At 39.3% G+C, this 16558-nt stretch overlaps 1 protein-coding gene across 2 annotated transcripts in view; it reads right to left on the bottom strand.

Moving 5' to 3' along the window:
* The window catches only part of KLHL29 (kelch like family member 29), a 625364-nt gene that overhangs the window by 112643 nt on the left and 496163 nt on the right, over window positions 1-16558 (bottom strand). For both annotated transcript variants that reach the window (XM_075201372.1, XM_075201373.1), the window contains exons 6-7: window positions 13617-13755; window positions 1294-1493 (exon numbers count right to left, since the gene is read on the bottom strand). In XM_075201372.1, coding sequence (XP_075057473.1) covers window positions 1294-1493; window positions 13617-13755 — 339 coding nt within the window. The remainder of the gene's footprint in view (window positions 1-1293; window positions 1494-13616; window positions 13756-16558) is intronic.

Here is a 16558-nt window from a genome sequence, read left to right on the forward strand (position 1 = left end):
CTTTCAAACCCACAGTTTGATAAATATACCACTTGCTCTGAGACATAAAACACAAGAAAACAAAGCCACCTTTCAGTGATGAGTTTTTAATACATTTTTAATGCTGTGATGAATTGCGCTAACAACGCGATCTAATCTATACTGGTAGTGCACTTTAATGCAAGAGAAACAGTTTGTGGAGGATTCTAGGATCTTTACAAGTGTAATTCAAGTTTTAGAAGGAAGGGTGAGAAAGAGCCACTTCAGCATTGGATAGGTGTGAATGAGCCCTCGCAGTTATTAATCTAATCACAGGGACAACTTGCGTAGACTTTTACAACAAGAAAAGTATACTTCTTTAAATCATTTCTGCATCTTGCATGTTTTTCGCAGCCCTCATATGATTGATATGACAGAATACGCCCTACTACATAAGAAAAGAACACAGAAAGATGGCCTATGGCTCTAATGCCCCTGCCGAAGCTGGGCCCACCGACAATACGTGCTGGGCTGCGGGCTGTCGGCCATTGCTGTTCTTTAGATTATCGTGTCCAATCTTCATGGTCAACTAAGTCCCTTTATTTACCTTTTTAGAGGTTATTGCTCTTGGCTTCAAATGTCCAATTCTGACTCATAGGGGGAAATGAACTTCGGCAGTAACGCGGCCTGCGCGCTATTACCATATCTATGGCAATAGTGTGCATTAATGACGGTAATCTATAATGCTGATCTTTGTCCGCGGCTAAGGGAGCTGCAAGCAGAAATACCCGTTACAATTACCAGATTAATGGTAATAAAGCGCAGGCCGCATTACTTTCGGCGGTAACGCGCCCAACTGAATTCCCCCCCACAGGGGCCAATTCAATTCGCCCACATTATTCTAAGAATAACACGGCCTGCCCACTATTACCGCCACTATGGTAATAGTGCACAGTATTACCGTTAGTACGGTAATTTTAACGCAGATTTTTGGTCGCAGCCCCGAGCCGGGTTAATATGACCGTATTAACGGTAATACTATTAGCGCCGTGCTATTCCTAGAATAACGTGACCGCATTTGATTCGGCCCCATAATATTGCTCTATTACTATTTTTTTTCTTGAGTTTGTTTTTCATTTTTTTTTATATACTATACCATTTGCTATTTATTTCATTTGCAGATTTCATATCAAATGTATTTATTATTCTTTTGCATTGGGAAAGGATTCACTTCCATTCACACGGTCATGTAATAATTATGACTCTTTACATTTAATGCACGTATATATAAATAATCAGGGGGTTCCCAACTCTTTGCGGTGTAAACGCTCCTACCTAAGAAGGAGACGCAGACTTTACAGAAAGTGTGGAACTGGAACTTGCTGGCGGCTTCCAATAGGATTTTGGCGTTGGCCGAATCTATGATCAAGGAACCTGTATAGACAAATTCCAGTAACAGTTCTAAGACTTCCGCATTGATGCTGGACATTGCCAGCTCCAGTTTCTCCCCGGTTTTCGCTTGTTCCCGCGACGACCTGGCAAATACAAGAATAGTCGTTAAGCTCAATCCCTTCAACCAACGCACCAGATCTTACGAACATTCTGCATTTCATCAATTCCGTCAGTTTTTTAGGCAGGTTGAAAATTATAGGTCGCAAATAAAACAACTGATCTCTTACTGGATCTGAAAGAGAAGGGTCTTTAAATTCATTCAACAAAATTGAAAAACATACACACAAAAAAAAAACCCAACCAAACAAACAAAACAATTTTATTGCTATGGTTATCTGCATTCTCATGCATAAAAGGTTGCAAACGTAAGGAGTATGAGGCAACATTAATGAAAATGGCATACAATGTTAGTTTTCAAAGGGAAACAATACATTTTAATGAGATCATTAATTACCGAGAGTGAGAAAGGCTTTAAAATTGCTCAGCTGAAGCAGATTGTTGATGTATTTGAATATGCATTTGTAACAAGGAATGAGCATTGAAGTGCCACTTCAGGAAGTTTACTTTCACAAACTTTTTTTTATTTTTTTACACAAAAATAAAAGGTTGACATTTAAAGTCTCAAAGCCTTTGTCATCGCCAACATTCCCATAGTCTTTAGAGAGAAACCTACACCTTAATTAACTTTTAATAATTGTGTAATTGTAAGGTAATATGCATAATTGCTAGACTTCAAACTGCATTTTGTTCTTTAATTGGGCGTGTTAAAGTATGTAAGTAAAAAGAAGTAAATATCTGCATCTGTTATTGTTTCCTTAAATGTTTTCTCTGAATCTCCGTATTCCATTGCAAAATAAGGCTTATTTAATGAGCTCATGCAAAGAGCAATGTAACCCATAGCAACCAATCAGAAATAAGCTTCATTGCATTAACTTGCTAGAAGCTGATATTGTATTGGTTGCTATGGGTTAATGCCCATCACCCGCTTTGAACCATGGTAAAAATAATCCAAATTCTGTTGTTGGTCTTGTTGTTCTGATTACCCCCCCCCCCCCCCCCCCCAAAAAAAAATATTCTCCTTCTCTTATCCTGAGAATCAAGGGCATGTAAAGCATATAGCAGGAGCAATAAAAATTAAATTATAGCTACTTGTTTACTGAACTTCCACTTGGGCACAAAGTGAAGTCATACTTGTGCACAAAATAATCAAATTTGCTTAAAAATACTTCAAAACAACAAAGAAAATCTACAGTCACATGAAATAAAGGAGGCTCCCAGCTGACCCCTTTCTGTGACTCCCATTGGCTGTTTTAATAAAAAAAAAATTCAAATGAACTATAATTTGCTCATTCCTAAAGGTGTCTATTTGGATTAGTGTTCTCCCTTAGGCTTTTAATTTTGTGGATGGGAAGGGTCCAAGTATGATTGTATCATTGATGATTAAAAGGGAAGAAACAGACACAAACCATTGAATTTTTACAGACAACTAGACAGTTGAAGTAGCCTCATTCATATCCTATAATGCTCATTTTAGGATGTGTCTTACCCCAAGTTTTATGTGGATTAAGACTGTCTTAAAGTTTGACCGAACAGAAGTATGAAAGAAGAAAATAATCTATATATATATATATATATATATATATATATATATATATAAACTCTCCAACGCTGTGGGAAATCTAAAGTTAGAATAAAAATATAGCAAATCAATCAATTTAGCAGCAAAGCGCTACTGTTCTAACAGTCTCTTAAGGCCCCGGTTGGCACAGGAAGGCGCCGCCACCGCTGCTGTGGGCTGTACGATTCAGAGAGAAACTAATAGACTTTTAGCTTTTCTTTTTAGATTCCACTCACTTTGACCTGTGATCTTTAAACAGGCTCTGATATACCATGAAGAAATATAAAAAAAAAATACTGTCCTTTCATCGGAACATTTGATCTTTTTTCCAAGGTTATATGTTAAAAAAAAGTGTTTTTTTTTTTTTTTTCTATAAATATATTGTTCCCTTCAGGCACTAAAAGGAAGACCTTAGTGGCACAGGCTTTGAAAACTGAATACGAGACAAGATAGACAGACAAAATGGTTAGAGCGAAGGAGAGGGGAGAGGGAGGGGAGTAGATCCAGATCTCCCACACGAAGCCAGCAGCCATCCTTAAGGAGTTTTCAAGTCTGTTTTCCTGCATAAAGCGCTAAATCATTTGAAATCAAGATATCGCCTGCATTTGGAAGTGTGAATTAGTGCTCTGTCAACTATTGAGCCATTAAAGCCTCAGATCATAGTGTGTGACTGTCACCATCAGAAACCCCTGAAAGAGTAAAACAAATATTAAAATAGTTTGGTAATGAAGAGAAAAAAAAAAGAGGGGGGAGAAAACAATGTTATTTAAAAAAAAGTGTATATTAACTTCAACAAGCTTTATTTGTACACATGGATTTAAACGCTGACCAAATAATTTTTTGTTTTTTTCACTTCAGTGTCTTTTTTATCTTCTACATTAGGAAAGACTTTAGGTCAACATTCAAGTCTGCTGACTTACTACATTTACAGGTTATAGGAGAAAGTAAGAAAATGAAATCAAATGAAGCCTTATTTAGTCTTTCTATAACACCCATGTAGGTTAAATGATGAATATATCTAAAGTAATGGCACTTAAATGCAACACAGCATATAAAAAACACACAAAAAAAATTTGATAAATTTGAGTGTTACAATATCTCAGATATCCCGTTATCTCTGTATTCTTAGGTAGCAATTAGGTTTGGTAGCAATTCTTCCACTTTCAATGTCGCTTTTTAGTTAAATCATTTGTTAAGTTTAAGTGCATTTTGCATAATGTTAAGTCTATGAATCAATATGGTCTTGCTATGCTTTTTCTGCACTGGGTGCAGAAGGTATTATGTAAAAAAATCTATTTATCTAAAACGTGACATGTCGTCTTAAATGAGTCTGGTTTGCAAGAACTCCGACACCCAGACAGTATTCTAGAAACAGAAGTGGACTTCCTAAAACCAGATAAATGGTGACCTTACTGCTCCCGGTGTCCTCTGAGGAGGACGCCAGAAGCCGTCACTCTCTCTGTGTGTGTTCACTGAACTATATTTGCCCCTTTGGAGAAATCCCTGTCGACTCCCATGGTGTTAATTTCTGCACATTGGCTTCCCCTCAGCTATCTGTGCGTTGTCATTGTTGACAGACATTGAAAATGCGCTGTGTTCTCCATCTCTCCAGGCCAGCAGTTAATGTCTGCGAAATGCAGGCTACAATTGAAATCTAGTTAGTTATTTACATTAAACACACTATGCAGGTCAATGTCCCTCAAGTAAGCTGGATTGGCAGCAGACACCTTAACATGACAGATGGCACCTGTTTAACAAATTCATCGCTGTCATATCTAATGGAAACCCTTGTGCTGATGACGGGATGTGATATTATTTTCCTGTCTACTGAATACAGTATAGGCAGAAACTATGGTTAAAGCGGCCAAGGCAAGCTGTGCTTGTCGGAGGACGTGACACTACAAATACCAGCGTGTCCTGCCAGCCTGTGGCTAGCAGTTTGTGTTCCATGGAGGGGGACGCTGATTTATGCTGCACTTGCAACTTCCTGTAATATTTAGTGCTTACACCTTTGATGGGCAAAGCAGGAAACCAGTCAGGTATTATTAGGCAGCTGGTGTCCAGTTACCCAACCTGTCATATAAAATTCTATAAAAAGATATAAAAAACATTTCATGCATTAATACAGTATGGCTATATATTCTATTGGGCTATAGTTATTTTTATTTTTTTGTACTTTAAAGTAACTGCCATCTTCATGCACCCTATTTAAATACAGGTTTCGAATGTTTAAAATGCAGCACGGTGGCACAGTGGCAGGGGTTGGCTGGCAAATTTTAGCTGGGAGGTGAGATTCGGCTCAGTAGCCTATTAGGAAAACTTTAAAGGAAAAAAAATGTCTGTATCCCATTGACCCAGCCCAATGTAGGTCACTATAGGACAGGCTCGGGGGACAGATTCCCCCCTGCCCCCCAGCCCCTGCACATTGGTTAGCGCTAGGGCCATGCGCTTGAATCCGAGCAGGGTCTTATCTGTGTGGATGTTGCATGTTCTCCTGGCGTCAGTGTGGTTTTCCTCCGGGTGCTACAGTTTCCTCCCACAAAAACAACACAGTGGTCGGATAATTGGCTGACAAACATGGACCCTAATAAGCTCCAATGGGACACGTGAAAGATATTCTATATACAGCTCTGTAATAATAATTTTGCGACTATAAATAACAGGGTGATATAGATACACCCATTGGTATTTCAGACACCTCCAAGGGGTCCTTTAACCTGTTGGACTGAAAGGAGTCTTGTATTTAAATCCTCCCTTCCGAAACTCTAGTAACCTGAGGAGTTCCCTCCTGATTGGTTCAATTGGGCAATGTTCTTGTACCTAGAATAAACGGAGATATTTGCCTTTAATGATCTCTCAGCACCATGGGATCTGAGTAATGTCTATAAATCATAACCGACTCGTGATTAGGTGGTTAAAGTGCTTGAGAAATCAGGTTCCCGCATCTCTCGCTCCGCTAGTTCTAGGAGATCATTATGGAGGCTGACCATTAAAGGTCCCCATTATGTGTAAGTATCAAATAAAGTACTAGTGTAGGGGGAGTGGGTTTAAAACATCCTGGACCTCGAAAAATCCCTTTAATTAAAACCAACAGTTGCCTCTGTATTTCAGGAATAAAATCTACACAAAAAGTATTTTTACATTAAGAATTAAAAGATATTAATTGGTAAATGTTAGCTGATAATAGAGAACACTTGGGGGTATATTTACTAAACTGCAGGTTTGTAAAAGTGGAGATGTTGCCTATAGCAACCAATCAGATTCTAGCTATCATTTATTTAGTACATTCTACAAAATGACAGCTAGAATCTGATTGGTTGCTATAGGCAACATCTCCACTTTTTCAAACCCGCAGCTTAGTAAATCTAGCCCCTGGTGATCATTTAAAGTCTTTACACGATACTTGGCAAACTTTACTAGATATAAGAGGACACAGATAGGCATTCCGTGATTAGAAAAAACGTCAATACGTCAGGAACCCTGATTCATATACAGAGTCTTACACCTCTAACTCAGGTAACTGGTTCCATTAGATAGGAAGCTATTAATTTGCCATAAACTATCCCTGAAGTCGTCCTTGCAGCAGCAGAGAATTGACTCTCTTCGAGCTTATTTTATGATCGTTGTGTCCTCACATCCCTGTTCAGGAGCCAGCATGACACGAAATTACTTATTTCCTATAAACCTTCGCTTCTGTACAAATCAATGCAGAATGCAGATATTAAATCACAGTGACTCTCGTTTCTGTACGTTGACCTATTACTCTACAAGTACCTGACACAATTGCTCCTTGACACGACAATTGGTTATTCTGACCCGCCGCGGTTAGTGCGGTAATACATGGCCGACACGCCAGGAATGCTCATGTCTTCAGATAACGTCAGAGCACTCAATAATAATTTTTTTTTTTAAAAAAACCACTGCTTTCAGGAACCAACATAATCTTTTTACTAGTATTTGATTTTCTTGTAACCTGAAACATCTCCCAGCTTCATATCCAGAGTGATAAATGCATTATTCTGGCTTGGGTGATAAGTATTATGCTTTTAAGGGGGCAGAGTTCGTCAGAAATCCTGTAAAGTCAGCAAGCAACTACGGGAAAGTATACTTCATGAAAAAATCATTTAAATGCCCCCTGAGAAGAAAATATTTTAGCATTAAAAGGGTTACGGATAATTAGCGCCTCTAATTACAAGCCTTTCAGAAATTATTCCTGTCAACACAACCGAATCAACTGCAGCTTTTTTCCGTCATGGGTTGGAGAATGCGTGGATTCCCGAACAAAACACTGTCACATTTACATATAAGATTATTCAGAAAGGCCAACGTTCACGGCCAAGTACCATTAGGAAATATCTGTTTCCCAGCTGCGCCTCTATACGGATGCAGCATATTTTAAACTGACATTTACTGCATCACGGGGCCGTTGACATGAATGGCATGTAGTGTGTTAAATGTCAATATTAATTTCCCTGCTTCTGACAATGGACTGAGGCAACATTTCCCAGCATCCCACTGGATGACAAGCAGAATGGTAGTGTTGCCCACAGCAACCAATCAGATGTTTGCTTTCATTTTCTAAACGGCACAAGAAAAATGACAGTTATAATCTGATTGGTTGTCGGGGCCGGCCTGGGACTAAAAGCAGTCTAGAAGTCTGATGAGCTCATTGTGGTTCACTAGTCAATAAAACAAATTGCCCACTGCCAGTCTGTACTTTGCCAGTCTGGGCAACACCACCTTTTTCCTTTGCATCCGTTTTCTTAAATGGCGACCAATACGTTGTTCAGGTGAATCCCCAAAATGTAAAAAAAATTTTTTCTTACATTAGCATATGAACTATCATTACTATTATTCACAGAATAAACTTTAATCGACCAAAAACATAGCTGGCGAATTGCGCCATTCAGCCCAACCCCTCTCAGGATCCAGGCGAGTGCCTTCTCTTCTGGGAGGACTTCCTGAAATTCGGGAGCCTCTCGGACATTTGGGGAGAGCAGGTATGAAGTACTTCTCTGAGGCACTTAGGGGTATATCTAATAAACTGCGGGTTTGAAAAAGTGGAGATGTTGCCTATAGCAACCAATCAGATTCTAGCTTCCATTTATTTAGTGCATTCTACAAAATGACAGCTAGAATCTGATTGGATGCTATAGGCAACATATCAACTTTTTCAAACCTGCAGTTTAGTAATATATCCCTAAATATACCCATACTCAGTGTCTGCTGGAGTGTGTCAAAGGATCACTTCCATTCTGCTACACCAAGCCATCTATCAAATTAAATTCTATTATTTGCATTCCTTATCAGGCAGGTTTGCTCTGGCCCTCAGCAGCCGAGCTCAGCGATGAAATGCTGCCTTTGTTATCTTAAATTACATTTATAAACAATTTAAGAAATTGAAGCATGGTTACATTTCCTCCCAGATCCCGGGCACAGAGCTGGCAGCGGTCTCTTCAGAGACAACAGGGCTAGAACATTTTTAATAGGGAAGAAAACGGCCACGGGAGTCTACTCCTTTTCATTCCAGTTACTATTTGTCTTCCTGTAAAGCAAACATACGGAGAGCGGCCTGAGCTCAGCCCTTAATAAATGTCTGTGGACCTGTCCCACGCTCCTTATTTAATACAAGCTTGACATTAAAAGAACAATCTTAAGGTTCCTCTACTCGCAGATCTCCTATTTTCATTTCTTGAAGAAACAAATTATCCTGTCTGCGCTGCGGCAGGACGGAATCTTTTGTACTTTAGAAAGTTAGAACACTGTGAGCTGTAGATGTTGTTTTTCTGTGTAGCATATTAAATGGTTCCCAGTGGAGAGATGGGTGTCTTATTACTTATTCATATATTCCTCTGTCCTCAGATAGGGGTCTATTTATCATCGGTGGGCAGCAGAACTTAAGGATCGTTATCGCTGCTGGTCACGGCCATGTAGAAACATGTACCGCTGCCATTCAACAATACTTACCTGCCCTGCGATCCTCTCTGTAACTAAACTCTTGTTTCGTTGTGAAAAGGGCTGGCTTTATTGAAGAAACGGAGTTTACTTACTACACATGCGCCGATGTTTCTTACTACACATGCAGTCTGCAAAGAGGATCCTCTCCAGCGGGACTGCACTCCATCGGAAATGGTAAATAAAGCCAGAGATTGCGTTAAGTTTTCAGTTCTTGATGAATTGATAGAGGTCTATGGGGACAGTGCTAAACAGCTGAAGATTGCTTATGACCGGAGAAATCTCTGATATCTCTGGGGTAAACCCTTTGTTAGATGGGACGAGGCGGTGAAAGAGCCTTTTTGCCAGATTTTAGGCTCTTCACCGCTTCATTAATAGACTACTAAGGGTGAGACAATAGTTTCAAGCGTGACTCTGCAACTAAGTCGAGTAGGTCATACTTGCCAACTCTCCTGGAATGTCCGGGAAACTCCCTAAATCCGGGTAGGTCTCCCGGACGAGCAGGTAAGTATCCCACATACTGCAATTTACTCGCCATAATGGCACAATTTGCGGTGAATCGTGTCATTTTGGCCCCGCCTCACGCAACAAAATTACGTTTTTTGTTGCGGTGGTGGGGCCAAAATGACGCGATTGACCGCGCCCTGCCCCATCCCTCCAGCCTCGCCCCCTGCCAGGTATCTCCTGGAATTCACTATTCAAAGGTTGCCAAGTATGGAGTAGCTATTGTACCGAGCATGTTAAATCACAGGCAGTCACCCGTGTGACCTGGGGGCGAGAGGCAGATGTTTTTTTTTCTTTGTTAAATTCTTAGTGCCATAGTCCCCATGTTATAAATAAAGGCTTGTGTAAGGCACAGCCAAAACAAAATGTCTGCCGCCCCTATATACAGGAAGTGACAACACCTGTGAAACATTTTACAACACAGATTTTCCCTCACACCATAGTAACAGAAATGTTTATACCTTTCCTTATGGCTCCACCTTCCCTACCAAGGTACGTACAGAGCCAGGAGACGTATCTTTGGTAGATCGGCAGGATTGGCATTTAGGTGGCTGTCTTAATGAAAGCTCCTCTCTGATTGGTTGCTACGGGTTAACACCTATGTCTAGTTTATTCCTGATGAAAATACATTTCATAACGTGTGCTGGAGAGAATCTTAGCTACATTCTTTTATTCTTCTCTGTTACCAGACAGTTTACAGAGAGTGAAGCGTATTAAGTTTCTTCAAAACTTTCGGAGCCCCTACTTTATACACAAGAAAGTTTCCTTTTATCCTCATAGAGACAGGATAAATCTTAAAAGTAAAGAATAGGAAGAGGGAAAAAAAATAAATAATAAAAAGATTTGTGTTGAGATGGAAGATGCAAAAAATAAAGCTATGGTGTACAAAAAAACCAACAACTAGTAAGTATACTTTGTAGGCGATATCTCCTTATAAATCAAAAGAAGTCTGTCTCTCTTTCTCTCTTTGAGCTATTCAACATGAAGAATAAAACACAAATTCCAAATTTCATTCATTTTTTTTTCTCTCTCCCTTTCTGAAGAATACTTACGGAGAAGACAGATGTGACAGCTCACTGAATATGCTGAAGTTTACTTCAACGGATTCTCTAAAAGAGAAACTTATTTTCCATCGGAAAAACACTACCGCTCCCTGAAGCTGTTTATACTAGGTGAGGTATTTAATGGTGTAAATGTGCGCCAGGATTAAATACCTGAATACGAAAAAAAAAAATTAATTAAATCGACCTAGCACAGGTTAGAGTAACTAGATATGTTAGAAGATATAGGATATTTATATTCTCAGCCACAGATAGCGATATGTACTTGCATTAAACACACAGAGACTGATGTAGAGTTGGTTGCAAAATGGGAGCAAATTGGTCTTAAAAATGAGCATGTTCCCCCTGCTCATCCCACCTCTCCAGGTGCAGGTGGGCATGTCAGATACGCGGTGGTCTGCAATGGCACATTTGCATTCGCTGGCTTTCTGAGCATGCGCGGAGATTTCCAAGGAGACAGCGAGGAAGGTAGAGAGAGAGGAGGTGGGCAGGGCCACACGTCATTAAGCCCCACCCACCTCTGTAAACGTATAGATAGGCGTGGGCTTGATGATGTGACGACCCTGCCCACTGCCTCTCTTATTGTCTCTCCTCCCGCAAGTCGCACTCTGTCCCTGCCCACCTTTCATAAGGTAAGTGCTCCCCAGGAACATTGCATGCTATCCCGCTCTATGTGGGAGGTCCCCCCCTAAATCTGGAGTCTACCGGACATTCCAGGAAACTAGGCAACAATGATCAAATATACAAAAATATCACTCAAATGAGTTAAACAGGTCATTCTGTGATTTAGAAAAAATGCCAACAGAAAACGTTCTGACAGCTGCCAGTAATATTAAAAGTATAAGGACTATTTGATGCTAGCAACCATCAGCACCTATAGTAAGTAAGTAGTAGGCCAAGTAGCATTGAGGTTTTGCAGTAAGAAGGCTATTTCCACAGGATCCCAGTGGTGATTACATACCAGCTGCATGAGTTTAGTGCAAAGAGTGTAGAATCGGGTACTACTAACGTCACTAGGACAATCATCAATAAATAAATTTATTTCAATTCCGAAGGTTCTTTATTTTACTTTTTAAACTTAATTTCCAATGTTTTGTCATTTTTTTTTCCTTGTTACAATTGTATTCATGGAGGTCTGCGGAGATGAGGGAAGGGCGAGAGCAGCAAATTTGAGCTATGGTGGAACTTGAAGCTGCATATGGAGTACATTTGACATTGTTACACTCCAAGGGGTATATAGCAACCAATCAGATTCTAGCTGTCATTTTGTAGAACGCACTAAGTAAATGAAAGCTAGAATGTGATTGGTTGCCTATAGGCAACATCTCCACTTTTTCAAACCCGCAGTTTAGCAAACATACCCCTAAGGAACTTGGCGGCTGTTTAACCTAGCTGGGCTGGATAACTGCAGCAAACTGTTCTCCAAACTCTGCACCACTGACTGGGAAGAGGGAATAAAATAAAAAAAAACGGATGAATTTCTTCCACTAAGTGATAAAATAAATTGAATTTCAAAAGCATAAACAGAGAGGAGCGGGAACACTTTCTACAGAGAATGGCTAGAGGGCTCCAACCCTTGCTATTATCTAAGAAATAAGTAGCCTCTATACTTATAAGTGATAACAGCCATCAGTGGCTGCTATGAATGCTAAAGCCTGAATACAGCAAAGATAACACAGAATCAGGGGGAACCATCAAAACAAACGGGGGAGAAGACACACACACACACACGCACAAACCAAACACGCTACAAGAGACTGTTCCCTGATACACACAAAACACCCGGGTCTACTGTATGTATTATTGATAAATAGCTAAGAACGCAGTAAGCGGAATCACATCAAGCAAAGGGATTAATACACACAGCTCTCTCAAGATCAGCCGCAGCAATATTTAAAAGAAATAAACAAACAACAACAACAACAAAAAAGGACCAGTCGCGTCAATGCCCTGTAAGGAAAATGTTACCGCTATAGTGTTAGTTTGTGAAAATTCAGTATTTCTGATAGCAAGCAAAAGATTAATGACGTCTTCACGGCAACCCGCTAACACATGTCTGCTCTCGCTGCAAAGCAAAGAATGCACCAGGATTAATTTGTTGATGATTGAGAGAAATAGGGGTTATCCGTATTAATATTTATTTGTTTATCCCCCCCTCCACCTCGCTATGCTACCCTGGCACCCTCCTTATACAAACGCTATGAATTATTTTGTTTGCAGTATGTGAGAAAACAAAACAAAAGATAAAAGAAAAATAAGGATGAGGAAAAAAAATAAAGATTGAAAAGTCATTAAAAAAAACAAAAAAAACCCAACAACGCTTCCTTGATGGATTACAAGAAACAATAACGCACACGAAAAGACAAATGGGGGGGTGACTGCGTGACTGCAGTACTGACTCTACTGGTAGAAACAGCTCTGTTTGGGCAGAAGGTATATTTAATTAAGGTAACATGCAATCGATTTCTGATGCTATCTGGTAGTTTTGCTCAACACAATTTAACTTGACGTGGGGCGGCTGCGCTAAGCTCCGCGCTGGAATCCTGACAGCTGAATGATCTTATAAATTGGCTGCGAAGACAATTAGCTGGGAACCTACGAAAAACACTGCTGGAGATGAAGCCATAGGTTAACATGGACTTTTAATAGTACTTCTGGTAAATGCAGTTTATGTTCTCTATTTACTGTTTGGATGCTGACATCAATTTCTCTAATTATGTTCACACTGGGCCTGTGTTTAACCTTTAAACAGTCATCGGAATCTTGCGTCTTAAGCAGAAGAGGCCTGTGTGCCCCGAGATAGAGAGACTGACCCCTGCCCACCAGCCTGCTATGTATGTATATATATATATATATATATATATATATATATATATATTTCAGGGTATGGTTTGAAAGTACATTCAAGAAAACCGGAGAGAATGGCTACTGGCTCGGTGACAAAGAGATTCAGTCTTCACAGACCTGCAAGAAAGGGGAGGAATGAAAATAAAGAAAGAAAAAAAATAAGCCACACATATGCGCCCTACAAAAGAACAGACCAGATCACAGCTGGAAGGAAGGCAAACCTTTTAATCAGGTCCTTGAAATACAAGCTGCAGGAAGCTAGAACATTTTGATGGACTTCAAACTCTTTGCCTTCAACAATAATTTTCAGGTCTGTAAACTCTTTCGATCTGCGCTGCTGGTTCAACTCCTTCAACATTTCTGCAGAACAGAGAAAACAGACATTGCCAGGGTTCCAATTAAGGGGTTTTTTTTGCTCTCTTGACCAAGTTGAAAATGAAAAAGAAAAAAAAAAAAACACAATCGGGGAGGATCTTTTGTGCAAACTGGCGCACGTGCAAAAAAGTTGCTGTAATCCACAGCATCCAATCAGGCAGAGAATTTGTTTGCTATGGGCTATATTACTTATCTTTTCCTGCGCGCCAGTTTCCATAAACGTCCCCATGAATATATACCTTATATTTCGTTTTCCTCTCTCGTTTGTATTTGGCAATACTGGTTCAACACTTGACAGTAAGAGAGGGCACAGACACCATGTACGAAATATAACTTCACAAGAAAATAAAATAAGGACGGTATTGCGACACAAAGCATAGCAACCTTGCAATAATGAAAGCAGAGCAATATATATTTTCAGAATACAAACGCATCATATTGAGTGTGTAATTACGCTATTATTAATAGGTGTAGAGAGGGGGGAAGAAACAAAGAAAGGTTGAAAATAACTGGTCCACTTGCAAATTCTATTCAACACAATTGGGTCTTACCAGGTAAACATTACATTATGAGGCACAATGAGAGCAGGTTGTGACTGAAAAGGATTAGAGAACCTGTGGGAACAATAGATCCTGGCCTGTGTGTGTTTGCAGAAAAGTTAACATTCAGCGTGCATCAAAGCAAGCAATTATATTTAATGGAAACAATTATTTATAAACAAATCAATTACAGTTTGTTTAATTATTTTCTTGGAACAAACAATCCCCCACAAAAGCTAATAAGATAAACACGTGACAGTAAAAACACACATTGTATGTATTCCTTACAGTAGCCGTGAGAGGTTAGAGACACCAGTGTGGGTCAGGAATGCAGGAGAGTTTAAAATATAGATAATAAAATTCTCAGTAACAATCATCTCAATCACATCAAATATTGCATTGAAAATTGTGACGCTCAGCAGAGGGACCTACCTGGGCGATCGCATCCTGTCCACATGGGCGTGTACAGGGCAGTGTGATGCCTGGGTGAAGGTGGCACCAGCTTTACCAATGGTACCACTAGCAGCAATGATAGTTGACTTTGATCTTACATGCAAATACATTTCATTTATTTTATTTTATTTTTTTATCCCCAGCAATTTGTTGTAGAAACCACCGACATTACAATCATTTTTTTCTACAGGGGGAACATGGTCAGTGTGGGGCAAGATTCAACACAGATACTTAGATTTGATTATCTTTAACCAATAGGCAAAGTTCTTTCTTGTATACGGTAAGGTGCAATGGGTCAATTTGGTGGCTTTTACTGTGTGGACATCAAACGATCGTTCTGCAGATGGAGATCTGATCACATTACGGGGCATGATGGAAATTCTGGTTGACTGATGATCAATACGTGACAGGGAAGAAAAATCACCCAAAATGTATTGGTTTTTCCCATTGCGGCCATTCAGGTGTCAATCTGAGTAAAGTTTGGCCATTCGGGTTGATTTAGAGATAATGATTAATGACTCCAGCTTATGTAGGGTATATTTAGGTACAGTTAAGGTTCCAAAAAAAAAAAGCTTATGATAATAGCTTACAACAGTAACACAGAGGTCATATTGTATAATGCCCAGCACAGAAATATTGAAAATAAAAAAAAAACAACCACTTTTTAATTAACTGTTGTTCCAGTCGGTGTAGTTTGTTTTGCAATAGGCCATAGTCTTCTTCATGGGTGAGAAAATACTGACCAATATACGTTCTACCACTGTACGTTATTTAAGCAGAATGAGAAATGTCACATACAGATCCTGCAGGCGGCCATGTTGTGGCCCAAACCATTATTCGTGAGAAACAAGTCTTTCAATTCAGTGGATGCAGTCATTTTGGGGGCTAAGCAATATTTATGGGACTGTAGCCTATGGATTCACTAGGCAGTGACTTTCACAGAGTAAAAGTGCCTCACAGGTAGTTAATGTTCATGGAGGCAGCTTCAGCGCACAAAATGGCTGCCTCTATTGTGCATAGACAACCTCTGCCCTTTGACCTCTGGGGGTAGATTTACTATATCTTCTAGAAAGCAAAAGTGGCCAATCAGATTCTAGCTATCATCTTTTAGAATGTAGTAGATAAATGATAGATAGATTATGATTGGTTGCTATGGGCAACACCTCCCCATTTCCCTTTTTTAGAAGTTTTAGTAACTCTACCTCCTGGCGTTTCCCTTTATTTATATAAGAAATTGCTAGTATATTACCTCTAAGGCTACATGGCAGAGACATAACACAACACTATTATTTTCAAAAAGAGTTAAATAAATGAATTTCAATATTAAATTAATTATATGAAATACATAATTAATATCAAAGACAAACACACAAGAGATGTCTCTCTAAAATCATGGGATAAATAAGACTATCACTTTAAATTGACATAAAACATGAATTGGGTTGAAAAATTCTCCAGCGGTTCATCAGAAGACTCACAATATGAGACCAATAGTTCTATTTTTAGCAGACGGATTCATAAATCATTCATTCAGAACTTCTCCATAAAAGGTCACTTAGAGTCATTATAAGGGTATAAAAAGTTCAAAATTTCCATGTGTATGATCTATTATTTTTGACATTTATTATACAATTTTAAGTTCGCCAATGACACACATTTATACGGTGTGATGTACACTATAAAATAAAATGTTTTGTTAATTATTATTCAATATAACATTTTTTAATACATTTACCACATTTTGTTTTTTCTACCGACCCCTCAAAAACTGAGGCTTCAGATGGCAGTTTAATTAG

The sequence above is a fragment of the Mixophyes fleayi genome, chromosome 3 (genome assembly GCF_038048845.1).
Source record: "Mixophyes fleayi isolate aMixFle1 chromosome 3, aMixFle1.hap1, whole genome shotgun sequence".
NCBI classification, from domain to species: Eukaryota; Metazoa; Chordata; class Amphibia; order Anura; family Limnodynastidae; genus Mixophyes; species Mixophyes fleayi.